A 26601-nucleotide genomic window follows, 5' to 3' on the forward strand; every position below is an offset into this window, starting at 1 on the left:
ATAGTTTTGGAAGTTGTAGCCACAGCAATCAGAGAAGAAAAGGAAATAAAAGGAATCCAAATCGGAAAAGAAGAAGTAAAGCTGTCACTGTTTGCAGATGACATGATACTATACATAGAGAATCCTAAAGATGCTATCACAAAACTACTAGAGCTAATCAATGAATTTGGTAAAGTAGCAGAATACAAAATTAATGCAGAAATCTCTGGCATTCCTATACACTAATGATGAAAAATCTGAAAGTGAAATCAAGAAAACACTCCCATTTACCACTGCAACAAAAAGAATACAATATCTAGAAATAAACCTATCTCAGGAAACAAAAGACCTCTATGCAGAAAATTATAAGACACTGATGAAAGAAATTAAAGATGATACAAATAGATGGAGAGATATACCATGTTCTTGGATTGGAAGCATCAACATTGTGAAAATGACTCTACTACCCAAAGCAATCTACAGATTCAATGCAATTCCTATCAAACTACCACTGGCATTTTTCACAGAACTAGAACAAAAAATTTCGCAATTTGTATGGAAACACAAAAGACCCCAAACAGCCAAAGCAATCTTGAGAACGAAAAACGGAGCTGGAGGAATCAGGCTCCCTGACTTCAGACTATACTACAAAGCTACAGTAATCAAGACAGTATGGTACTGGCACAAAAACAGAAAGATAGATCAATGGAACAGGATAGAAAGCCCAGAGATAAACCCACACACATATGGTCACCTTATCTTTGATAAAGGAGGCAGGAGTGTACAGTGGAGAAAGGACAGCCTCTTCAATAAGTGGTGCTGGGAAAACGGGACAGGTACATGTAAAAGTATGAGATTAGATCACTCCCTAACACCATACACAAAAATAAGCTCAAAATGGATTAAAGACCTAAATGTAAGGCCAGAAACTATCAAACTCTAGAGGAAAACATAAGCAGAACACTCTATGCCATAAATCACAGCAAGATCCTTTTTGACCCACCGCCTAGAGAAATGGAAATAAAAACAAAAATAAACAAATGGGACCTAATGAAACTTAAAAGTGTTTGCACAGCAAAGGAAACCATAAACAAGACCAAAAGACAACCCTCAGAATGGGAGAAAATATTTGCAAATGAAGCAACTGACAAAGGATTACTCTCCAAAATTTACAAGCAGCTCATGCAGCTCAATAACAAAAAATCCAAAAATGGGCAGAAGACCTAAACAGACATTTCTCCAAAGAAGATATACAGACTGCCAACAAACACATGAAAGAATGCTCAACATCATTAATCATTAGAGAAATGCAAATCAAAACTACAATGAGATATCATCAGTCAGAATGGTCATCATCAAAAAATCTAGAAACAATAAATGCTGGAGAGGGTGTGGAGAAAAGGAACACTCTTGCACTGCTGGTGGGAATGTGAATTGGTACAGCCACTATGGAGAACAGTATGGAGGTTCCTTAAGAAACTACAAAAAAACTACCATATGACCCAGCAATCCCACTACTGGGCATATACCCTGAGAAAACCATACGTCAAAAAGAGTCATGTACCAAAATGTTTATTGCAGCTCTATTTACAATAGCCAGGAGATGGAAACAACCTAAGTGTCCATCATCGGATGAATGGATAAAGAAGATGTGGCACATATATACAATGGAATATTACTCAGCCATAAAAAGAAACGAAATTGAGCTATTTGTAATGAGGTGGATGGACCTCGAGTTTGTCATACAGAGTGAAGTAAGTCAGAAAGAGAAAGACAAATACCGTATGCTAACACATATATATGGAATTTAAGAAAAGAAATGTCATAAAGAACCTAGGGGTAAGACAGGAATAAAGACACAGACCTACTAGAGAATGGACTTAAGGATATGGGGAGGGGGAAGGGTAAGCTGTGACAAAGTGAGAGAGTGGCATGGACATATATACACTACCAAATGTAAAACAGATAGCTAGTGGAAAGAAGCCACATAGCACAGGGAGATCAGCTTGGGGCTTTGTGACCACTTAGAGGGGTGGGATAGGGAGGGTGGGAGGGAGGGAGATGCAAGAGGGAAGAGATATGGTAACATATGTATATGTATAACTGATTCACTTTGTTATAAAGCAGAAAGTAACACACCATTGTAAAGCAATTATACTCCAATAAAGCTGTAAAAAAAAAGATAATTCAGGGAGCAGAATTCTGAAAAACAATCTCTAATTGATATCTACAGAGGATTACAGAAGCATTTGCATCTAAAAAAATGTATCTCTATAGAAAAGGAATAGATAAGAGAAAGAGCTCTTGAAAATTAACAATAATTGTATAAATAAAGAGGTGTAATCAGGAAAATGTCCAGAACATAGAAAAAATTCTGTTGAAAAATTTGAGGGAACAAATAAGAGGCAATCAAGATAACAATTGTAACCTCCAAATAATTATAGTTTGAATTATCAAAGAACTAGTAGAAGAAAATTCCCCAGAATGAAAAGAGATATTAGTTTTCACATTGAAGGAGGCTACCAAGTGCCATGCCGGAAAAATGAAAAAAAAAAAAAAAAAAACAGATGTAAACACTTTCTTGAGAAATTTCCACGACAACCAACTTCCAGAGACAAAGTGCTGGCCTCATCCAGGGAAATATACGACTTTCCACTAGCAAACTTTATGCTAGAAGCCAATGAAGCAACACCTTGAAAATCTGAGCGAAAAAGATTTTCAACTGGCAAGTCTCAGCTAAACTACCAATCAAATGTGAGGGCAAAATATGGACCATTGCATACACACAAAGAATCAAAATATGACCATGCATACACCTTCCAGAGGAAATTACTTGAGGATATACTCAAAAAAACCCAAAGAAAACCAAGCAAAAGGACAGTAGGATATAGGAAAAAGTTGACCTACTCCTAGAAATCCAGTAAAAAGAATAATATTTAGAAAATGATTGCTGTACATCAGGCTTAGAAACAACAGATTAAAATAAGAAATCAGCTCCATAAGACCTTCCAGGAGAAAAGTGGTCAGATTCCATGCAACAGGGAAAATGAGCACAAAGCTGGAAAGTATTACTGATATGATGATATGATATGAGGAATATGGATGAAGACATATGTTTCCGCTCCCAACAAGAAAAAAGAAAGGCAACTGGAAACTCCAGGAGAAACCAAAAACCTCACAAAAAATCCAATGATCTAAATAGTAAGCAAACAAAAATGTGACATGATTTTGAGTAATTATAGAGTGTAAGAAAAGTGATTTGACCTTGATGCTAAGAATAGTGTTCTTCAAATTGTAAAGGTGTCATGACATTGGACCTATAGAGAGAAAACACTGTCCTCATATACTACACAGTTCTACAGTGAAGAGTACTTCATAGCCCTGGCCATAATAATGTAACCTAAAATCCAGAAGCTAGATTATAGTTAAACTATCAGCCTTGACAATATAAAAGTCAATGGTCCAATTAACAGAGGCAGGGAGCAGCTTTAAAGGAGTCAAGAAATGGGGTTGTTCAGATAAGAAACGGAAGCTTAAGAAGATTCATAGGCACCTTGGTAATCCTCGGGAGAATTAAAAACAATATTGTAAAAATCAAAAATTGTGAGGGTAAAAAAAACTAAAAGGAGGGACAGGGGTGGGGTGTGGTGTAAGTGAACTAAACTCTTATCTCCCATAGCAAAAATGTAGAAATTCCTAGAGTCGATAAATAAGAGAGTTACAACTCACAAATATTCCACTAACCATCGCTTTGCTTCTCTTCTTAGCACTTATGAGGGGTTTGTGGAGGCAAATTTAAATGGTCCAGTTCACTTTTTAAAATTTATCTAAGGAAGTGTGAATTTTTTTGGCTTATTAAATTTCACCATGGTAGGCAGAGGTATTCAAAAATCATTCCACTGGACTGAGCTCAAAGTTGAACATACTCAATGAATGTTCATTGTAAGCAGACCTTTTTCCCATAAAAGGACATTCAATGTAAAGGGCCAGCCTGTCTCCCCTCCCCTCTCCTACTCCCAGTACACAGATGCTCACACGGTGACACACGGCTATCAGGCAAAGACGGCAGTGCCATTTTAAAAAATCAGGTCCCAGGTCCCAGTGGGGAAGGAAGCCTGGATTCTGGCCCATCGGCTAACCATTTGGCACCTGCCAAATCCCAGTCTGGATGGAATCTCCACGTTTTTAAATGTAGACAACAAATTATTTTAAATGTTTGGTTTGGTTTGGTTTGGTTCGGTTCAGTTTACCAAAGCAAATAAAACTGCGAGCCAAAGAGGTCCAGGAATGCCAAGAAGTTGGGTCTACGCTGAACTCAAAGAACCTCTTGCTTGAGGATTACTAAGTCATCCCAGTGTGAGTCAGGGCCAGACTCCAGTGCCAGAATGCTGCAGCAGGAGGTCCAGAAAACTCTAGACACACTGTTACCTCTTTCTATATCTCAGTTTTCCCACTGGGAAAATGGGAATCATAACAGTACCCATCTCATAGGGCTGCTGGGGCGATTAAAAGAGCGATTACGTATAAAAGGCTCCAAACACATACAGGGAAGCACTGGATGGATTCATCAGCTGGGACGACGGAACGGAGTAATGAAACGTGGAGTGAGGAAAAGGGACGGTGACCTGTACCAGCACCTGTGCTACATGGAGTATCAAGTTTCAGGTGGAAAATCTCCTAAGGACAGCAAGCCATCCACGCATCCATCATCCGTGTCTGACCTTCCAGGTGGCACAGACAGACAACAGGGCTTCCATGGAGAGGTGAAGCTCCTCGCAGCTGCTGCCTGGGCACACTTTCTACCTGTCCTCAGTGAGCAGGCTGCTGGAGCCGAGGAAGGCAAGCCCCTCCCAAGCAGGACCCAGGCCCAGAACAACTTGGAAGCAGTTCACACCAGCAACAGCATCACTCATTGCCTCACAGCTAACACGGCCACAACCCAGGGTTTGAGCAGGCTGGGGTTTCCCACAGGGTTTAATCAGCCTCTGATGACTTAGTTGAAGGGACCTCTGTTCCTTGAAACATTGTCACAGCCGCAAACATCTAACATTCCTGGACCACATCAAATCAGGAGAGAGGCCCCAGACTTTTCTCTCCTGCAGCACAGAACGCCGTACAGCACTGTGTGTGCTCGGGCTGTCCACCTGCAAACATGACCTGGGTACTGTGCTCCATGGGGAAGGGCCGGATGCCAACTCCTAGGTCTCTGTGCCAGAGAGACCCAGAGGCTTCATTTAGAAATGTTTCCATAGAAGATGTGCATTGGACTCTGATCTCTGTGGTCCCATCCACCATAAAAATCCTGCGACCCTGTCTTTATGAAGAGTTATTCTCAAACCTCCACCACCACCTGCCAGCAAGATCCCTGGAGGCTTCCTCACACAATGGAGCCCCTGAAGGTACTGTAGTAGCTCAGTTACCTGGATACACCTGAGCCACTGGAGAGCACAGACCTGCACCAGGTCAGCTCTGCTCACCGCCTGCTGTGTCCTGTGCAAGGAAAGCATTCCACACGAGCTTACAGAATTGAAGCAAATTCAAAGCAGGAATTCTTTCAAATACCCATTTCAAATATTCATGTCATGTGCTACTTATCTATGGTTGTACAGGATCTTTAGATCTTTGGCTGTGGAGGAAAAAGGCAGATATATCTTTAAAAAGAAATAAATGTCTACGTTTCAATTGTTAAAAATGTAAACAACTGCCATGGAAACACCACAAAAAATATTTAACCATTTTCACAACCACCCAAGATACTGCAAACTTATTTTTAAGACATTTGTGAGTCAAATTATATCCTGAAAAGTCATCAAGATAACTCCACATCCTTTTGCACAGCAAAGTAAACAATAAACAAAATGAAAAGACAACCTACAGAATGGGAGAAAATATTTGCAAATGATGCAACTGACAATGGCTTAATATCCAAAACATACAAACAGCTCGTACAACTCCATAACAGAAAAGTAAGTAACCCAATCAAATATGGGCAGAAGACCTAAATAGACATTTCTCCAAAGAAGACATACAGATGACCAATAGGATGCTCAACATCACTAATTATTAGAGAAATGCAAATCAAAACTATAATACAATGTGATATCACTTCACACCAGTCAGAATGGCCATCATTAAAAAGTCTACAAATAGGGGCTTCCCTGGTGGCGCAGTGGTTGAGAGTCCGCCTGCCGATGCAGGAGACATGGGTTCATGCCCCGGTCCGGGAAGATCCCACATGCCGCGGAGCGGCTGGGCCCGTGAGCCGTGGCCGCTGAGCCTGCGCGTCCGGAGCCTGTGCTCCGCAATGGGAGAGGCCACAACAGTGAGAGGCCGGCGTACCGCAAAAAAAAAAAAAAAAGTCTACAAATAACAAATGCTGGAGAGGGTATGGACAAAAGGGAACCCTCCTACACTGTTGGTGAGAATGTAAATTGGTGCGGCACTATGGAAAACAGTATGGAGGTTCCTCAAAAACTAGAAATACAACTGCCTTATGATCCAGCAATCCCACTATTGGGCGTATATCCGGACAAAATTATAATTCAAAAAGATACATGCACCCAAATGTTCACAGCAGCACTATACACAATAGCCAAGACATGGAAACAACCTAAATGTCCATGCGCAGATGAATGGAAAAAGAAGATGTGGTACATATAAACAATGCAATACTACCCAGCCATAAAAAAGAATGAAATAATGCCATTTGCAGCAACATGGATGGATCTAGAGATTATCATACTAAGTGAAGTAAGTCAGAAAGAGAAAGACAAATACCATATGATATCACTTACACATGGAATCTAAAATATGACACAAATGAACTTATTTACAAAACAAAAACAGACTCACAGACATAGAGAACAGACTTGTGCTTGCCAAGAGGACAGGGGAGGTGGGGTGGGAGGGGGGTGGATTGGGAGTTTGGGATTAGCAGATGCAAACTATTATATATAGGATGGATAAACAACAAGATCCTACGGTATAGCCCAGGGAACTATATTCAACTATATTGAACTATATTCAATAATCTTGTAATAAACCATTATGGAAAAGAATATATAGTTAATATTTTAAAATAATAAATAAAACTTGAAGTTTTTGGAGAATCAAAATATGCATAAGTGATAGAAGGAATGGTGTAGGAAGTTAATCTCAAGAGATTTCCAAGTAGCCCTGAACTGCTTATAAGTTGCCTTCCAAAATATATATATTTACACATATATGTGTATATACACACACATATATATAACTGAATCGCTTTGCTGTACACCTGAAACTAACACAACATTGTCAATCGACTATACTTCAATAAAAAATAAATTAAACAGAAGATAGCTCCACATCCTGCTTACAGTTTTGGTCTTGAGCCAGACGATTATTAGGCTGATGCATCCCTGTTCTCCTTTTGTTGACCACATTGTAAAAATCAACACTCATAGCTGGTAAGAAGCTAAACTAATGAGAACCAAAAAAATCCCAGCCAATTCTTGCATACAAAAGTAAATAAATGTAAAGGAAAAAATAATCTGCAGATCATTACTGGTATTTGTCACCCTCTGGTGGTCAGCCTCAGGAAGCTTCTACCTCAGAAAACTCTGGAGACTGTATTTTACAGACAATCCCTCTGAGGATCATCCAGGCCGAAGCCCTGATCCCGTGGGACTTCCCCGGCGTTTGAGCAAGTTCTGCTACTCTGCTCCCCACACTGTGTGTATGTGAGTGCGTGTGAGGATGCTAAAGAAGGAATAACTCCAACCTGAGTAGAAGAAGATAAGCAGTGTGACTCCACTTCCTCACAGCACACACAATGCATCTAAAAGGACAAACATACAACTGACACGGATGAGTCACTGTTTTCATCTCTCCAGTACCACTCTCTGCATGAAGAGATGACTGGCCATGTCACAAAAGTGCCAAGAGAATAAATATATGGCAACTTCGGCTCACCAATTTCAATAAAACACACACTGGTGAGAACCGTACACCTTCAAGACATTACTCTAGGGAACCCATTTGCTCCCCTCTCTCCACCCTCCATTATGCCACATTGTTTGAGGGGGCAGAGGTCTCACTGTGCTCAGTATTAGAGTATGCCCACTTCTTTCCAAACCTATTCAATTCAGTCCCCACACTGAAGCCCTCATGTGTACAAGGCCCTACAGAGACGCTCCTTATTCGAGCCTACTGCTAGAAGAGGGCCTGTATCTAGAGGACGGTGTTTGCCTCTGGCCTCTCCTTACACACTCCTGCCTGGGGAGTTTTTCTAAAATATGGTGTCCATTAGGTAAGTGACTGCCTTTTGTCTAGAATATTCCACACCTCCCATTAACTACGAAATCATAGAGGAACTGATCATCACTGTGTTCAGAGTCTTTGTAGTAGAATGGGTGGGTAGATGGATGGATGGATGGATGGATGAGTGGATGGATGGATGGGTTGATGAATGAACAGGTGGGTGTACGAGCGTGTTGGTGGACAGGTAGATGGATGAGTGCATGCATGGGAGGATAGAAGGAAGGAAGGAAGGGAGGGAGGAAGGAAGGGGGGAAGGAAGGAAGGGAGGGAGGGAGGGAGGGAGGAAGGATAGACTTCCATGACATTTAGTGCTCTACTAGGCCCTGTACTGAGACTGAATAAAAAGATATGATACCTGCCAAGTAAATTTTCTGCTAATAATGATAAAAATTAGATCAATCTAAGTGACAAGAAGAAGAGATGAAGAAAAATGATCCCAGAAGAAAATAAAAATAGGTGACCTCCTAGCAGGAATTAAACAGACAAAAATCTGGTAGTTTTATAGTGGTAGCCACAGAAATTGAAGTTATTAATTTAAGAGGACTGACTGAGCTTCAACTCAGGGAGGAATGTCACAGCATCTGGTTCAAGGTCATCAGGGAAGATAGAATGTCACACTCTGACACAAGCTGTCTAGCCCCAGCCCCAGCCTGTGACTAAGGCACACAAGCATGGCACTACAGGAACCAGACACCAGGAAGAGAACACAGACGTCAGGGATATCTCTGGGAATGCATCAGAACCTGGGTGAAGAGGAAGCCCCAAGGCAAGACCAGAGACCAGCAGGAACACACGGCCTGCTCTGCCCTGTGTTCACCCAATGCTCACAGGCCCAAGTGACTGCACCACCTCACCCCTTGTGGTTGAAGAGCCACCTCTGACTCAGAAGGATACTCTGATGCCCCCAACCTCCTCCTCTTTGTTGTTCTAGTTCTCCATGAACCCTCACCATCAGAAGGTCTTGCTTGGAAAGGTCATTTGAGGACATGATATCCCCACCCCCCCATCAACAGAGGGGCAAGACTCTCTTGAAAATGTGGGCTCTAGCACCTTCCACAGACCCTTGATTCACATCCAACAATGCTCACCATCGGAAAAGGCCGTGTGTCTATCACAAGGCCCAAGAGTCCCACCTGAAACCAATTTCTTCCCTTTGCTCTCCCCTCAGCCCGAGGAGATAGGAAAAGCTGCCCACCATCTTCAACACTGCAACCTTTGAGGACTCAAAGCTGGTTATTTGGGCTCTCCAGTCATCTCTCAACACCACGTGTCCTTCACTGAACCCCAGGAGGTCAGCCAGACGGCACGGAGCCCACCGCTCCCCATCCCACCACGTGGCTCTCACCACGACCATAGCCACTTTTCAGCCCCATCCAGACTCAGCCTCCTAATTCTCCACCCTCAGCTCTGAGCAGCCACTACCACCTCGGGGTAAGCATGTGTTATAAACCCTATTTGTGATCCTCACAACCTCAGATGTCATTTTTAATCATCAGTATACCTGAACTTGATTGTATAAGCTTCCAGGTCCCTTTTAACAATAATAACAGCCTACATGTACTGATGATTTAGTATTTAAAGCCCTAGCCAGTAAGTCCCCTACATACGAACCTTCAAGTTGCAAACTTTCAAAGATGTGAACGTGCGTTCACATGTCCGATCACGTAAGTTAGTTCACGTGTCTGGCGTACATTGTCACATGCGTGCATCCTCTAAAAGTGGTTGTGCCTTTATGTACTTTACTATACAGTACTGTGTAGAGCGCAGTAGTACAGTATCTTTATTTCAAGCCCAGGATGTCCGGAAGCAAGCGTAAAAGCAGCGGTGACGTAGCTGGTACTGCTAAGAAGCGCCAAGCAATAATGATGGAAACAAAAGTGGAGGAAGAAGTAACTGAAGAACCGAAGAGATTCACGATGCAGGAAAGGGCAAGGGGATTTTCTTTCTTTTTTAAAAAAATTTTCTAATAATTTATTTTTATTATTTATTTTTTAATTTTTGGCTGCGTTGCATCTTCGTTGCTGTACGCGGGCTCTGTCTAGTTGCGGCGAGCGGGGGCTACTCTTTGTTGCGGTGCGCGGGCTTCTCATTGTGGTGGCTTCTCTTGTTGCAGAGCACGGACTCTAGGAGAGCAGGCCTCAGTAGCTGTGGCGCACGAGCTCAGCAGTTGTGGCTCGTGGGCTCTAGAGCGCAGGCTCAGCAGCCGTGGCACACGGGCTTAGTTGCTCCGCGGCCTGTAGGATTTTCCCGGACCAGGGCTCGAACCCATGTCCTCTGCATTGGCAGGCAGATTCTTAACCAATGGACCACCAGGGAAGTCCTAGGATTTTCTTTATTTGAGGAGGCACTGTTAGTTTTTGAGGCACAGGACCCAAACCTAAAATGGTACACAAAGGTTGCAGCAGCCGTTCAGAATGCAATCCAGGGCTACGGTGTCAGTGTCATTCATCCATGACAAGAAAAAAAGAGCTACTACCCAGACATCACTGGATCGTTTTTTCAAGAGGGTAGAACCTGTGCCATCAGCGTCAGGCATGAATGAAACTGCAGCTTGTCCTCTGTCTCCTGTTGCTGACGAGCCTTCAGCTCTACCATCTCCCACCTCCTCTCCTTCCTCCAGTCAGTAACTCTTCTTGCCTGTTCACTCGATGCCAGCCCTGTATGCCAGCTGTTGTACTGGACTACTGTACTTTTCAAGGGACTATGCTGTAAAATTTTAAATGTTTTATTTTTTGTGTTTGTTTGTTTATGTATTATTTGTGTTAAAAGTATTAAAAACCTATTACAGCATTAGTTGGGTACGTAGGCTCACTTTGTTGAACTTACGAACAAATTGGACTTATGAACGCAGTCTCAGAACGGAAGTCGTTCATATGTAGAGGACTTACTGTATAAGCCCCTTACAGGTATTAATTCCCTCAGGCTTTACAACAGCTCTACAAAGGGGTGCTGTTATGATTTTTAGAGGTGTAGAGATGGTTCAATAACCTGCCAAGGCCATGCAGAGGCAGGATGCAAATCCAGAGAGGCTGATTCCAGAGTCCATGTTCTCAGTGGCCTCACTCTGGAGTCTAGAACAGGCACAACATTCCAACTGCTTCCAGGCGTGCCAACCCCGCTCCTCTCAACTCAGCAACTTTACACGGGGCATCTTCCCTTCCCTCGGCTCAGCGCTGGGCACTGGGACAAGGCGATAAGGACAAGCACGGCTCCCAGCAGCTGCAGTCCTGGCTAATGCCTGTGGTGAGGTTCTTCCTGACCCAAGGACTCAGCGGCCTGCTGGGGGCCTGCCATGACCCAAAGCTGTAACTCAGCCAACTCAGTAGCTCACACCTGTGACCAAGCACCTCCAGCTCCTAGGTATTCAGGCGCTGTGTCGGGCTGTCCCTGCTCCCCCTTAACTCTACAGCATCTTTTAATAGTATCTACATGTCAATCTTATCTACTCAACATGCTGGGACCATCCTTCCAAACACGGGACCATCTACTACCGTAACAAGGACCACCAAAGTCAAAGGAAGCATAGTCAGTGCCCACCTCAGGCAAATTCCTTTACCACCTCTGACTCAGTTTCCTCATATGTGAAGTGAGGGTACCAATGGAACCCTCTCAGAGTTGTGCGAGGAGAAATGAGTTAACACCTGTAAAGCACTTATGACAGGCATGGCTTACAATAAAGGCTCAATAAGTATTATTTTCTTGTAACAGTCTTGGTGGTGGTGGTGATGGTGAAGAGATGAATTAACTCATGGAATTTTCACAATGTTTCCATCAGATGGATTTTTTTTTTTTTTTTTTTTGCCTCATTTCACGCAGTGAGAAAACTAAAAGCTCAGAGAAATTGAAGTGAAGCCCAGGCCCACTACTCCCCAGTGGCAGCAGACCCTGAGCCCATGCGGGGGCGCCATGGCCGTGGGGTCTCCTCCCTGCCCGCGGTTAGGAGTGGTGGCCTCATCCTGACAGAACAAAGTCACTTGACGCCTCCAGCATCTGTGCTCTGCAGGGTGTCCCCTTGGCCGGCGAGGCCCAAAGACTCAGCCTGCAGTCCCCCAGGCTCTCCTGGCCGACCACCCAACCCCGGGGGGGATCTGGGCCCCGCTTTAACTGTGACCTCACCAAGCACACGGCAGAGTTGCCAAAAGCAGGCGAGGAAAACAAGGGCCAGCTGATCATTTCACTCAAAGAAACGAGAGAAGCCATAGCTTCCTCCACAGAAACCGTGCTTTCCAGCAGCCGGCAGGGTGGGCGTGGTCTCAGCGATCCCTGTATCCAGAACTGGAGAGTCAGTCCAGGACTCCTGACTTGTACTCAACACGCAGACCCTGCAGTATGGCCCCTGCGTGTCGCTGACACCCTGTGCGAGGTGCCCACCCACCCCGGGTGACTCCCTGACCACCAGGGCCTCATCCCTAACTGCAAAACGGGCGCCAACACAGTGCCCCCTCCTGGCGCCGTAAGCCGGCACGTACATACGAAGCAGACACAAAGGGCAGTGCCTGGGACAGGACAAACAGGAAGGACGAAAGAAGACACCTTGTTCTGGGCGGAAGAGCCAGAGAGAGTTAGAAGGAAGATGCCGCAACATCCGTCCCGGTCACCCTGGCAACAGGCTGAGGGGTTGCGATGGGGAGGCACAGAATGAACACATACTGAGAACTTATCTCCGCTAAGAACTAACCCAGATGCTTTCTATGTGAATTCTGATTCATTCTTCATCCATTCTTTCAGGTCCTATTTGCTGTGCACCTACTCGGTGCCCAGCATTGTGTGGGAGGCTGAATACACGGCAGCGAACGAGGCCGGCAGGGCCCCTGGCAGCATGGAGCTTTTAGGCTTGCAGGGGAGACCTATCACACCATGAGTCGGTTATAACCACAATAAACGCTGCAAGGGGAGTGCAGAGCCTTGGAACATGACAGAGGGACCGCTTGCGGGCTGTGACCTTTCTGAAGGAGGTACATTTACCGGAGCTCTGAAACATCCGGGAAACTAACCAGGCGAAAGGTGGGGACGGGTTCGCCAGGCTGCACCGCAGCACGAGGTGGGCGGGGTGAGAGGTCGGTCGTGGAAGGCACTGGAAACTGGAAGAGAATGTGTCTTGATCCTGGAGGCACTGTGAGGCCACAGAGGGTGACAGGGTGGCTGGGATGGGGCCAGGAATTTAGAACTGCATCCCTCTGTTCTGTGCAGTGGTTCTCCAAGGGCGGTCCTGGACCGGCAACCTCAGCATCACCGGGTAGAAATGCAGATTCTCTGGCCGCGCCCCAGAGCTGCTGCATCCGAAACCCTGAGGGTGGGACCCGGCTACGGAGTAACACCTACTTAAAGGATTAGGGAGACTCTTTTGAAAGTGGGCACCAGCTTGCCTTATGCTAGAATATTATTTCCATGCAAAATCGACCCCAAACTCTGGGCTAGACCTCGTGTACATTTCACATTTCCTCTACTTCTGCCTCCAAACCCACCGTGAATCTCCCCAGCTTCCTTCCTCCTTCAGAAAAGGCTTCTCAGCACCCCCCCACCCCAACTTCGGCTGCAGAGTTCTCTCAATGCTCATCCCCACCCCCCCACCCCCAGCTCCTGCCAAATGTCTTAGTTTCCTTTTCCTTTTGTCTCTGCTAATCATTTAATCAGACATGGCATTTGGGGCACAAAGGAAAGCATGGCTATTACAGCAAGACTTTAAGAGAAAATCTGAAGATATTGAGAAACGCTATGAAAATGAGAGATAACCATGGGGGGGAAAAAACACATCTGGGCAGAGTTTAAAATGACCAGGCGTGCTGGCCTTGAGCAAACGTCACCGTGGGGAGCCACGGCGACAGTTTTCTAACACAGGAGGAATGCCCTTTGGAGAAAGGGATCCGTTTTCCACTCATCAGCGAGCACAGAAAAAGCAGGACCTTCTCAGGTTTCAGCTGAGAAAGCATCTGTCCTGTGTTTAAGCTGTAGGAGGGGAGGGAGCTGCCAAAAAGCTGGTGAGATCATCCTCGCCAGAGATGCTCTCGATGAGATCACAGCGGCCAGGGTCCGTGAGGGATGACACATCGGCCGTATCTGGACCACATGGGTCTGAGGCCCGTCCAGCTCTGCGAGGGGTCTCCCCGTCACCGGGCAAACCCACCTCCCAAACAGGGCAGGTGCCGACTCATGCCCATTGTGTTTCGCTTCAGATACTCAGGAATCCAAGGGACACCAAGCACCTCTGCAAAACGTCTCAGATCGCCTGGCTGCCTGGAGGCCAGGACTCCAGGCATTTGTTTCACGGGAAGCCCATTTACTCCTTTCCCACAGCCAACGCCTATCTCCCCAGTAACAGCAGCGGGAGCTGCCATCACATCAGCAACAGCTCTGAGCAACGGGGCCCTCGCTCTGTGCCAGCAACGCACCCACACCCTCGCCCAGGCCTCGCCATCATCAGAAGGCCCATTTTACAAATGAAGAGACTGAGGCTTAAAGAAGGCTACTGATCTGCCCGCGCCCCCATGGCTGGTCACATCCAGGCTGAGGTCTGAGCCCAGGGTTCTCTGATTTCAGAGCCCACGATCGTGATAAGGCCTGTACATTGCCAGGAACGAAATGTGTGTGTCAGATGCCCAAAGAGGAATTGACCCAAATGTGCCCGCTTCCCCAGACACTCCGGATTTGGCAGGGGCCGGCCCCTTGATAATGCTCAGGAAAACGGAGAAGGGGTGCCTTTTAAAAATCAGCCACTCTGTGTCCTCTCTCCCCACCCCACTGCTCCAGATCTACTGATACTTAGAAATCAAGTCTCTCCCAGAAGGCCCCTCCGTGCCCCATCTACACCACCCTATGCCTGCCCCCCAGGACTCCACCACTGGCCTGAATGGGCGGACCGGTCCCTGGCAGTGTGGACATCCTTCACACGACATCACCCACTCCAAAACGTAACAGCACAGGGTTTCTACGGCACCTTTAGAGCCACGAACCAGCATGTGGTTTTAATATTCACCAGCACTCTCCTCAGAGGGGCCCTGAGGCTGCTGTGATCAGAGGGGCTATTGTGCAGATACGGCTGTCCCCACTTCACAGAACCCTGATCAGATTTCTGTCCCATCTTCTCTACGGTGCAATTCTCGGCTCGTCTGCTTTCTCTCCTCTTGCCTCCTTCTGGAGTCTGGAAAATGGCTGAAACAGTGTCTATCACAGACTTGGAAGAAGTATTTTCCTCCGTCCTTTGCCGCTGTGCCAGCACCTTGGCCTCACCCCTGGGCCTGCATCCTGAGGCTCTCCTGGGGCCTCACTGACTCAGCCGGTTCAGCTGAGACCCGCTGAGCCACTGTGGACCTGGGTCTTCAGAACTGAATACGCACCCCACTCACTTTGCAGAGCCACCGAAAACAAGCACATAAAGCAGCGCCCACGGGCAGGCAGATGGTCACTGGCTCAGGACTGAGGGTCACAGCTGCACCCGCTGACGGGAAGGGCACCACATGAGAGCTCGGTCAGGCAGGCTTCCTGTGAGCAGTGCAGACCCGGCAGAAGGGAGAAAGGAAGGATTTTCCTGCCTTTCAGGTGGCTGCACACTGATGTCAGGCCTGGAGTCAGGTGAATGAAACTTATTCCTTCTTGATGGAGAATCTGGGTTCAAGCCACAGATGGATATTCACGGGTACGTTAATTCTCCTTCCAGCTTCCCCAAGCTCAGTGGAGCTTAAGAGATACAGAGACGGGGAGGGACCAGAGAACAGACAGTGCAGTGCCTCGAGGAGCAGGCAGCCTTCCAGAGCTCTTCTCTCCTGGCTGCTTTTTCCAAACCAAGACAGAGGAGGGGGCGGGAGGAAATGGGAGGCAGAGTTGGCTTCTGGAGGTCTGGCCTCATGAACTCCTGCCTGTGATGGTGACTGTCACACGCCAACAGCCGTGCAAGCATCAGTGCCCCCAGTGAATTCAGCCAAGGCACGCAGGCTTACCCATGAGTCAGCTCTTAGCTGCTTTTCCAGAAGATGTGTCTGTTCTGAACAACCAGTTCTCCCGGGACCATCTTTAGTGGCCCTGTTGCCGCAACACCTATGTTCCACCCAGCGTAGTCAGCAGCACACATCTGGGATGCGGGGGGATGGGACCCCATGGTAAGAAGGCTGCAGAAAGGTCCTCTGTGCAGCGCCAACTGGCACTCGCTAGCATCTAACCAGCAACCCAGGCCACCTTACACCAACCGTGGCTCAGGCAGCTCAACTCCTGACATTGTTACCCACCCCGGGACAGGCAGAGAATAAATAGCAAGGGAAATTAACATCAGAGTCAGTTACCTTCATAGAGCCTGTAGCTTGGAAAGTCACAGCCAGTCTCGAAGGGGTCAGCACCGCCAACATGGCATTGAATCTTGCACTCTTGTCCTTAATGGGGGAGTGGTACTGCCCATCTGGAGCCACAGAACCAAACCTGCAGTGGGGGAGAGGCAGGTGGAAAAGAGAGATGGGGTTCATGTAAGAGAAGAACATGGTGCCTAGAAATGAGGTCAGGTGGCTCCCAGGAGCACACACAGGGTTCCCCATCCTGGATCCTCCCTCACAAGGCAGCAGTGTGGGGAGCAGGACAAGTGCCTCCCCAGGAGATGCTGAGAAAGGCTCAACTCATGGAAAGTAAGAGCAGATTTCCCGCCACTACTACCCTGCAACTCAGCAGTGGACTCTGACAAAGAGAGGCATGAGGACTGCCATCATCAAACCAACACCAGAGCCTGGCTGTAAAGACTGCACATCAATCCACGTTTTGTGTGTGTGTGTGTGTGCGTGTGCGTGTGCGTGTGCGTGTGCGTGTGCGTGTGTGTGTGTGTGTGTGTGTGTGTGTGTGTGTGTGTGTGTGTTACGCGGGCCTCTCACTGTTGTGGCCTCTCCCATTGCGGAGCACAGGCTCCGGATGCGCAGGCTCAGTGGCCATGGCTCACGGGCCCAGCCGCTCTGCGGCACGTGGGATCTTCCCGGACCGGGGCACGAACCCGTGTCCCCTGCATCGGCAGGCGGACGCTCAACCACTGCGCCACCAGGGAAGCCCCTAATCTACTTTTTTGTTGTTGAGATACAAATCATTTACCATAAACTTCACCTTTTTAAAGTGTACAGTTCAACGGTTTTTAGTATATTCACGAAGTTGTACAACCATGACCACTATCCAATTTCAAAGCATTTCATCACCCCAAAAAGAAACCCCATACCATTAGCAGTCCTGTCCCATACCCGCTACCCTCCAGAGCCCGGCAACCATTAATCTACTTTCTAACTCTATGGATTTGTCTCTTCTGGACATTTCTCATAAGTAGTAGCATACAGTGTGTGGCCTTTGTGTCTGGCTTCTTTCACTTGACACACTGTTTTCAAGGTTCACGCATGTTGTAACATGTATCGGTACTTCATTTCTTTTTATGGCCAAATGATGTTCCATTGTACGGATATACCTTATGTTGTTTATCCATTCATCAGTTGATGGATATTTGTGCTGTTTCCACTTTTTTTGGCTCTTATGAATAACTGTTATGAACATTTGTACACAAGTTTTTGTGTGGATATATATTTTCAATTCTCTTGTAGACAACGTCTTCGTAAAGACCGAGGAGTAGAATTGCTAGGTCCTATGAAGACGTTCAACTTTTGAAGAATGGCCAAATTCTTCTCCAGGTTGACCACACCAGTTTACATCCCCCCCAGCAATGGATGAGGGCTCCAGTTTCTCCTCACCCTCACCAACACTCATTATCATCTGTTTCTTTTACTACAGCCATGAAGGGAGCGCAAAGTGGTACTTCACTGTGGTTTTCATTGGCATTTCCTTAACGACAGTGATGTTGATGTGCTTATTAGCCATTTCAATATCTTCTTTGGATAAGTGTCTATTCATATTTTTGCCCATTTTTAATTGGGTCATGTGTCTTCTTACTGTTGAGCTGTAATATAGTTCCTTTTACAGTCTGGATACTAGGTTCTTATGATATATAAGATTTGCAAATATTTTCTCCCACTCTGTGGATTGTCTTTTCACTTTCTTCATAGTGTCCTTTGCTGCACAAGTTTTTTAATTTTGATGACGTCCAATTTATCTATTTTTTCTTTGGTTCCTTGTGCTTTTGGTGTCACACCTAAGAAATCACTGCCTAAACAAGGTCACAAAGATTTATACCTATGTCTTCTTTTTTTTAATATTTATTTATTTGGCTGCCTGGGTCTTAGTTGCGGCGTGTGGACTCTTAGTTGAGGCATGAGAGATCTAGTTCCCTGACCAGGGATCGAACCTGGGCCCCCTGCATTGGGAGTGTGGAGTCTTAACCACTGGACCACCAGGGAAGTCCCAGCACCTATGTTTTCTTTTATACTTTTTTTTATACTTTTAGCTCTTACCATTTAGATCTGTGATCCATCTTGTGTTAATTTTTGTATATCATATGAGGTAAAGGTCTAACTTCATGCTTATGATATCCGTTGTGCCAGCACCATTTGTTGAGAAGACCATTTTTCCCCATTAAATTATCCTGTCACCCTTGTTGAGTATCAATTGACCATAAGTGCAAGGATTTATCTCTAGATCCTCTATCTATTCCATTGTCCATACATCTAGCCTTATGTCAATTCCACACTATCTTGATAACTGTAGATTTGTAGTAATTTTTCAAATCAGGGATGTGAGTCCTCCTACTTCGTTCTCCTTTATCAAGATTGTTTTGGGTAGTCTGAGTCTCTTGCATTTCCATATGAATTTTAGAACCAGTTTCTCAGTTTTTTCAAAAAAAAAAAAAAGGCAGCTGGGATTTTGACAGGAATTTCATTGAATCTCTACATCTGCTTACAGACCCCTTTCTGATCAAATGATAAACCAACACCCTCAAAGTGTGTTGCCTCTGCTGTAGTATTTGGGGGGCAGCTTAAATACCTATGGAATGGCTTTTAAATCAAATCTTGCTTACCAAAGAATATTCTATATATTCTCATATTTTCTACAGACCGTGTAGCTCCCTATCACTCTTCTTTCTGGTTGAGTCTGACTTTCTAATCCCTAGTGCATTGGATGAATGCGAAGCCCGTGGGTCCAGGTTCTGGCCGAGGACTGTCCAGTCCACTAAGATCCTGTTAGTATGGGTGGAAAATGGAGAGCTCCAAATCTGGGCTTTCCTTCCCTCTCCCCATCTCCAGGAGTGGAGTGATGCTGATTAGTCACCAGGAGAGGCACAGGCACCTCTGGGGAAGGCTGGTGGTCCTATGATTTGCTGGCATGGGCACTGGTCATTCCTGAGGAGGCCTGGGGCCTTCATCACCCACCAGGACAACTACAAAGATGCTTTTGTTGTTTCCATTTCATTTCTTACCAATTCCCAGAGGGAAAAATGTCAACCAGAATTTGGTCCATTTTAAGTTTGTTTCCACCATATCTTCCTTAAACTTTTGGCATCTGTGACGTTTATTTACTGGCAAGAACTTGCAGGCAGTAAAAAGGAGTAAAGTTACCCCAGTGTTCATTGCAGCACTATTTACAGTAGCCAGGACATGGAAGCAACCTAAATGCCCATCAACAGAGGAATGGATAAAGAAGATGTGGTACATATATGCAATGGAATATTACTCGGCCATAAAAAAAGAACGAAATAATGCCATTTGCAGCAACATGGATGGACCTAGAGATTGCCATACTAAGTGAAGTCAGACAAAGACAAATAACACATGATATCACTTATATGTGGAATCTTAAAAAATGATACAAATGAACCTATCTACAAAACAGAAATAGAGTCACAGATGTAGAAAACAAACTTATGGTCATCAGGGGTGAAAGGGAGGAGAGGGATAAACTGGGAGACTGGGAGTGACATATACACACTACTATATATAAAGTAGATAACTAATAAGAACCTACTGTATAGCGCAGAGAACTCTACTCAATACTCTGTAATGATCTATATGGGAACAGAATCTAAAAGAGTGGATATATGTATATGTATAACTGATTCACTTTGCTGTACACCTGAAACTAACACAACGCTGTAAATCAACTATATTCCAATAAAAATTAATTAAAAATAAAAAGTAAAAAGGAGTGAAGTGTTAAAGGAAAATCTATAGGAAAGCAAGCAGCAAGTCTGATGGCTTGCTTCTTCACAAATTTAAATATCACTGTAGTTCAGGATTTTTATTGGATACATGAAATGCTGCCGAGAAAAGTAAAGTTAATTGGTGTTTCTTAGCCTCTGCAAAGAGCATAGTGAACCGTGGGGCTCCATCCCTGGAATGCACTTGTAGAAGCAAACTTCATCTCGTTCTTTCACCCATCTGACCTCACTGAGCGATGCTGGGAAATGACACTAAGCACCTCTGATATTATCCAATCAGTACTGGTTGGAACAGCCTCTGAAGCAGAAGGATGGTACCTTATCTCCTGTCTTCCACAAAGGAGGCAATAACACCAATTATTTTATGATAACCAAAAAAAAAATTTTTTTAAGGAAATAATCTAAATACCAACACTAAGGGATTCATACATAACTTATAGATCATTTAACAGTCTATTATGGCAATATTAAAAATGATAGGGGCTTCCTGGTGGCGCAGTGTTTAAGAATCCACCTGCCAATGAAGGGGTCATGGGTTCTATCCCTGGTCCGGGAAGATCCCGCATGCCGCGGAGCAACAAAGCCCGTGCACCACAACTACTGAGCCCGCACTCTAGAGCCTGCGAGCCACAACTACTGAGCCCATGTGCCACAACTACTGAAGCCTGCGTGCCTAGAGCCCATGCTCCGCAACAAGAAAAGCCACCACGATGAGAAGCCCGCGCACCGCAATGAAGAGTAGCCCGCACTCGCCCTAACTAGAGAAAGCCTGTGCACAGCAACGAAGACCTAACACAGCCAAAAATAAAATAAATAAAAATAAAAGTGATAATGCCTATGTGTATTTACTGTTGCACAGAAACACTGGACATATAATGTTAAACAGAAATTACAAGTTATAAAAAATAGAATTTCTAAGTGGACCTCATTCAGTGAAAATCAAACATCTCTCTCTCTCATTAGATATAACCTCACAGAGAAAAGTCTAAAGTGTTATATATGAAAGTATAACAAACATTGTGTCTGGGTGATAGCATTTGGGATAATTTTAATTTTTTTTGATTTGCTTATCTACATTTCTCAATTAATTGTCAGTAAAATTGTAGGAGAGGTTATGAGAAGACACTCTGGATGTACAGCCCATGAGACCCAGGAACCAGGCCTGGGAAGGAGGGCAAAGGGCTCCCACGCACAGCAGGTCCGAGTTAAGGAGACAACTACTCACTTATCCAGCAGCTTCTCCCTTGGTATCCGAACCTTGTCAAATCTCAGAATCCCGGTATCAACACCATGCAGACCTAGAGAGAGCAGACGGGAAATGGAGCTGTAGGGGGCCAAGTTTATGTGCATCAGAAATACCGTCCGGGCCACTTCCCAGGTCTGTCGCTGCTAAAACGCAAAGCCCTTTATCTCACTTCCAGAATTGTTGCTGCTTTCTTATTTGGGGTGGGGATGCTGTTTGCTTGTTTCCATGAAGAGTGGTACCTGCTTCTCCAGCCCCCTCCTCCCTACCAAGAATAGAGGAGAAAATGCTAGACCCTCTGTGCAGCCCACCTGCTCTGAGGCCAGCTGGGGGGTGGGGTCTGGCGGGGACACAGCTTCCCACCTGAGCAGTTGCTGTGACTAGAAAAGGGAGAATTCTAGGCAACTGAAAGAACATCAGACTGAACACAGAGGAGGAGGAAAGCCCCTTACGCCCCCCAGTGACGCAGAACTCAAATTCCTCCCCCTTCTCGGTGCTTCCTCCCCAGAACACGGGGTGAATTTGTGACAGCAAATGCCTAGAAGACATTGGGAAGCGGCCAGAGAGACAGCAGTGGGTGGGTAGGGCGACCGCCTCCCAAGAAGTTTCTTGAAATCTGCCAGACCCATTTCCTCAGGACACCTGTCGGCATCTGGGGTCTATTTTTTGTTCATCTCACACTTAGGGAGACTTACTCTGGGAGAAAAGATCTTTTTCTAGCGCAGGTCTTATTTAGAACATCACCCCTGGACAAGGTCACAGTGGTACTTACGAGCTTACAAGGAGATCAGCTCAGACTTTCTGGGTTTGCCAGTGCCATGAATGCCTGGCGCCACTTCACAAGGGCTGCGTGAGCCCTCTACCCTCAACAGCACTTGACACGCCAGGTGTTTTCAAGGGATCAGGGCCTCAGTCACCTAAAGCACTTGCAGCCCATTCCTGCAGGCACGCGGTGCTCAGTATCCCTACGGGGCCAGGGTGAGCTTAGCCCCATCCTCCAAAGGATCGTCTCCTCCCCCTTCTCTTCTGCTCTTTCTTCTCTCTTTTTTCCCTTCTCCCCCCACCTGCGTTTTTGGCTTCACTTGGCTGGGGATAACCAGTGGAGCCCACAGGCATGGCCTGCTCTCACCAAGCATTCTGGGTTGCATTGTGTCTCCCCCAAGATTCATATGTTGCAGTCTTCACCCCTAGTACCCGTGAATGTAACCTTATTTGGAGAAAGGGTCTGTACAGAGGCGATCAAGTTAAAATGAGGGCATTTGTGGGCCCTCATTCAAATGACCGGTGTCCTTATAAAAAAGAGGAAATTGGACACAGACAGGTACACAGGGAGCATGCCATGTGAACATGAAGATGGCCACGTACGAGCCAAGGAGAGAGGTCTGGGGAATACCCTCCCCATCCCAGCCCTCAGAACAAACTCCCTTGACACCTTGACCTCGGGCTCGTAGCCTCCACAATTGTGAGTCGATACATTCCTGTTGTTTAAGCCACTCAGTGTGAGTACCACAGCCCTAGCAAACCAGTCCACAGAGGCAATCCTTAGGACCCACTGAGGCTGGTGGCTCTGGGCCATGAAAGAGAGAACCTCAACCTGCCCTCTGAGGGCCCACAAGTCCAAGAAGGAGAGAGGAGATGAAACAGCTGGGGACAGGGTTGCCTCAGGACTAGTAAACACGAGAGGCTGGGAGAAATGGGACCAATGCGTGTTCATAAATGGCAGTCTGCAACCTTCTCTAACTGCCATACACAGAAGACTAGCCAGGCTTCAAAACCAGAGTCTGCTCTGCCTTCACTGCTTTCGTGAGTTAGGTTAGATTCTCACTGGGTGGGGCAGGGAACAGGCAGGAAGTGCAAAGAAGGGTGGGAGAGGGGTCACCTGGGGACTCACCTTCTTTATACATCATATCAATAGCTGTCACTCCTGGGTACATGCTTCCATTTTCATCGCGGACAGGAACGATGAAACAGTGGGGCCCTAAGGAAGGTGAAGAGACACTAAGGTCTCTAAAGATATGATCAAAGCTTTGCTCATTTCCTGGGACACTGTACAATTATGTTGATCTTGAAATTCATTTTGTTCTATGACTGTGCACTGCCTATTATAGTGTCTAATGTTGAATGTAATGATAAATCGTCTCATCATGTATATTTAGGAGATAATGTTAATGTTAGTGCTGAATTTTTTTACAAGGTAGAAACAGCCCTCTGAGATGGGTTTTCTGTGTAAAGTACTCACGGGAGAATAGTACTAGTAAAGGGAAATAGCCTAGGTTTCTGTGTTGGTAACAAACCTTGAGATCTTCCGTTTATGATGAGCTGGGCAAAGACTGCTGCATAATTCCCGTACATGGCGTTTCCAATGTACATCTTCTCAGCATTTTCGCATGGTGTGTCGATTACAAACTCCTAAACAGAAACCAAAGCAACAGAGTTTTCTTTCTTATGGCTCATTTCAACTCCTGGGTTCAGTGCAATGAACACTATGAAGCAGACCCATACTGTGTACCTGTACCCACTCGGGTGATTTCACAGAAAAGGAGCAGACGACCCAGAGTCGCCTAATTCAACCTCGTGAGCTCAACACCACCATGCTATCACTGCAGCGTGCACTGTTCACCTCCACCTTAACTCTGAAAACGACTGGAAATTAAAGTGCTTTGTCAATGAATATTCCAATCAGGAAAATACGTTGCCACTTTTCGATGGATGAAAGTTGTCCATTCACTTCTTCCGGGTCTCTCTTCTTTGTAATGTTGCACGGGCATGTGTACTATTTGTCTGAGCCTATGGCTTTAATGTATAAAGGCTTTCTTCATTGTGCTTCTTTCTCTCTAGACTACTCCACACTGAGTTTCTGACTTCTAAATAATCAGCACCAAACCCCTAAAAGCCCTGCTGATATGTATTCAGCTCTGCACACGCCCCCTGCCCCCAAACACTCCACCTTCGAGATTGACAAGAAAGGATGGAACATCCAGTGATCTAGGGCCCCTAGTTAGATGAGTCCATGTCTATGTATTTCATTTTGTCTACTGGGCATTGCCCCTTCTGGACCAATCGCTTGGTTCCTCATGACCTCCACTGTTGCCTGGGTCTTGAACATTCTTGCCTTTAAGGTATGGGTCTGTTGTTTAAATGGCCACTAACTAACCAAAGGTTAAATGTGTACACCGGGACGCAAACAAGACTACTAGGCAACCGTGACCCATTCCTACCATTGATTAGAATTTCAGCCCAGACAATTCTGATTTTTATAAAAAGAAATACCTCATTTAAGCCTTGGGATGATTGTTTCAGAACCTGCCTCTCCATTTTCCTCATCAATGAATATAATAATGAAAGGTTCCCTCAAAAGCTCATATGGGGCTTCCCTGGTGGCGCGGTGGTTGAGAGTCCGCCTGCCGATGCAGGGGACACGGGTTTGTGCCCCGGTCCGGGAAGATCCCACATGCCGTGGAGCGGCTGGGCCCGTGAGCCATGGCCGCTGAGCCTGCACGTCCGGAGCCTCTGCTCCGCCACGGGAGAGGCCACAGCAGTGAGAGGCCCGGGTACCGCAAAAAAAGCTCATATGGATAAGCCCTTAAACCAAAAAGCATTTGTCAACAATTCTCTATCTTATTAGGGAAAGAATCTTAGAACATGCCATCTAGCTCGTCTCCATGATATGACCAAGGATTCCAGCTCAAAACAGTCCGAAGTTAGTACTGGTCAGGAATAAGCAGAGGGAAAAAATGTATTTTTTTGTTTTCACTCTGCTCAAAACTCTGCCTTCTTTTTCTTTCTTTCCAGGAGCTAGAACAGGATCACCATGGAAATGCCCCCATTCACTTCTGGGTCCTCCCTCCTTCTGCTTACCACCTGGGATACACTTCAACCTCGTGTTAAGGAGAGATGGACCGTAACTGCCAGTTCTGGATACCAGGTACCTGGGACAGGTCGGAGAGCCCCGGGTGGGTGGGGAGCCGGGGAGGGAGGGTGGAATGGTGAAAAGGCAGAGCAGCAAATTTAATCAAAGCTGACAATATGGAAGATGTGGCCGAACCAAACCGACAAGCTATTGATCATCTAAAGATCATCTCAGATTTCAGATTTTTAAGTATACAGACTGCACTTTCCCTCTGGCCAAGAAATACAGTCTTGGAGCCCAAGGAAACATTCCCTGACACATATGTGCACAGAGAAACTTTTAACACAGGAGAGGGCTTTTCAGAAACATAAATGGACAAGCTCTTTTTAAGTCTCTGGAGGCTGCTGCCCTTATCAGGCCAGCCAGGACTTCTTAAAGAAAGGAGTTATTGTGACTCTGGTGGGTGCAGGAACAAACAACAAAACTCATGTGGTAAGGGGATGCTAACACCTTAGGGTGGGAAGGGAAGTAGCAGAGAAAGGCTGGCCTGGCAGAAAAGCTCTGGTGGGGCAGGGAGAGGACAGAAGGCCATCTGTTCCCATCAGCATCTGATCTGCTCTGGGAAGGGAAATTTGTCACTTCTGGCAAAAATACTTGATTTGGAAAGTCTGCCTTAGCCAAAACTCTGGCATTAAAGCTGGATCTATGTCAGTCCCACACACATTACTATATATAAAATAGATAACCAATAAGAACCTGCCGTATTGCACAGGGAACTCCTGTGCAATACTCTGTAATGGCCTATATAGGAAAAGAATCTAAAAAAAAAAAAGAGTGGACATACGTATATGTATAACTGATTCACTTTGCTGTACACCTGAAACTAGCACAACATTGTAAATCAACTATACTCCCATAAAATTTTTTTAAAAGCTGGATCTAAATAATGCACGCCATGTGTGTCGGTTCCTATTATAATTAACTGTTGAAGGCCAACAAAACGGTCAGTCCTGCAAGCACTAAAAGAGACGGCCTTGGCCAGAGAGCTCTTAGCCTCATTTATTTTTGCGATTTTGCCTAAACTGTAAAAATAAAACTCTCTCTTACCTTGAAACTCTCCATGCCGCTACTCAATCCATCATCCAAAAATAAAAATAAAACAACCAACCCACAGGA

At 45.7% G+C, this 26601-nt stretch overlaps 1 protein-coding gene across 1 annotated transcript in view; it reads right to left on the bottom strand.

Annotated features, from left to right (window-relative positions):
* The window catches only part of ACOXL (acyl-CoA oxidase like), a gene marked incomplete at its 3' end in the record, with an annotated part of 366752 nt that overhangs the window by 288294 nt on the left and 51857 nt on the right, over positions 1-26601 (bottom strand). Inside the window, 4 exon segments of the mRNA XM_082672845.1 lie at positions 16551-16683; positions 21558-21630; positions 23467-23553; positions 23870-23984. Of these exon segments, the coding sequence (XP_082528971.1) occupies positions 16551-16683; positions 21558-21630; positions 23467-23553; positions 23870-23984 (408 nt within the window).

This window comes from Grampus griseus (genome assembly GCF_964374135.1).
Source record: "Grampus griseus genome assembly, chromosome: 15".
NCBI lineage: Eukaryota > Metazoa > Chordata > Mammalia > Artiodactyla > Delphinidae > Grampus > Grampus griseus.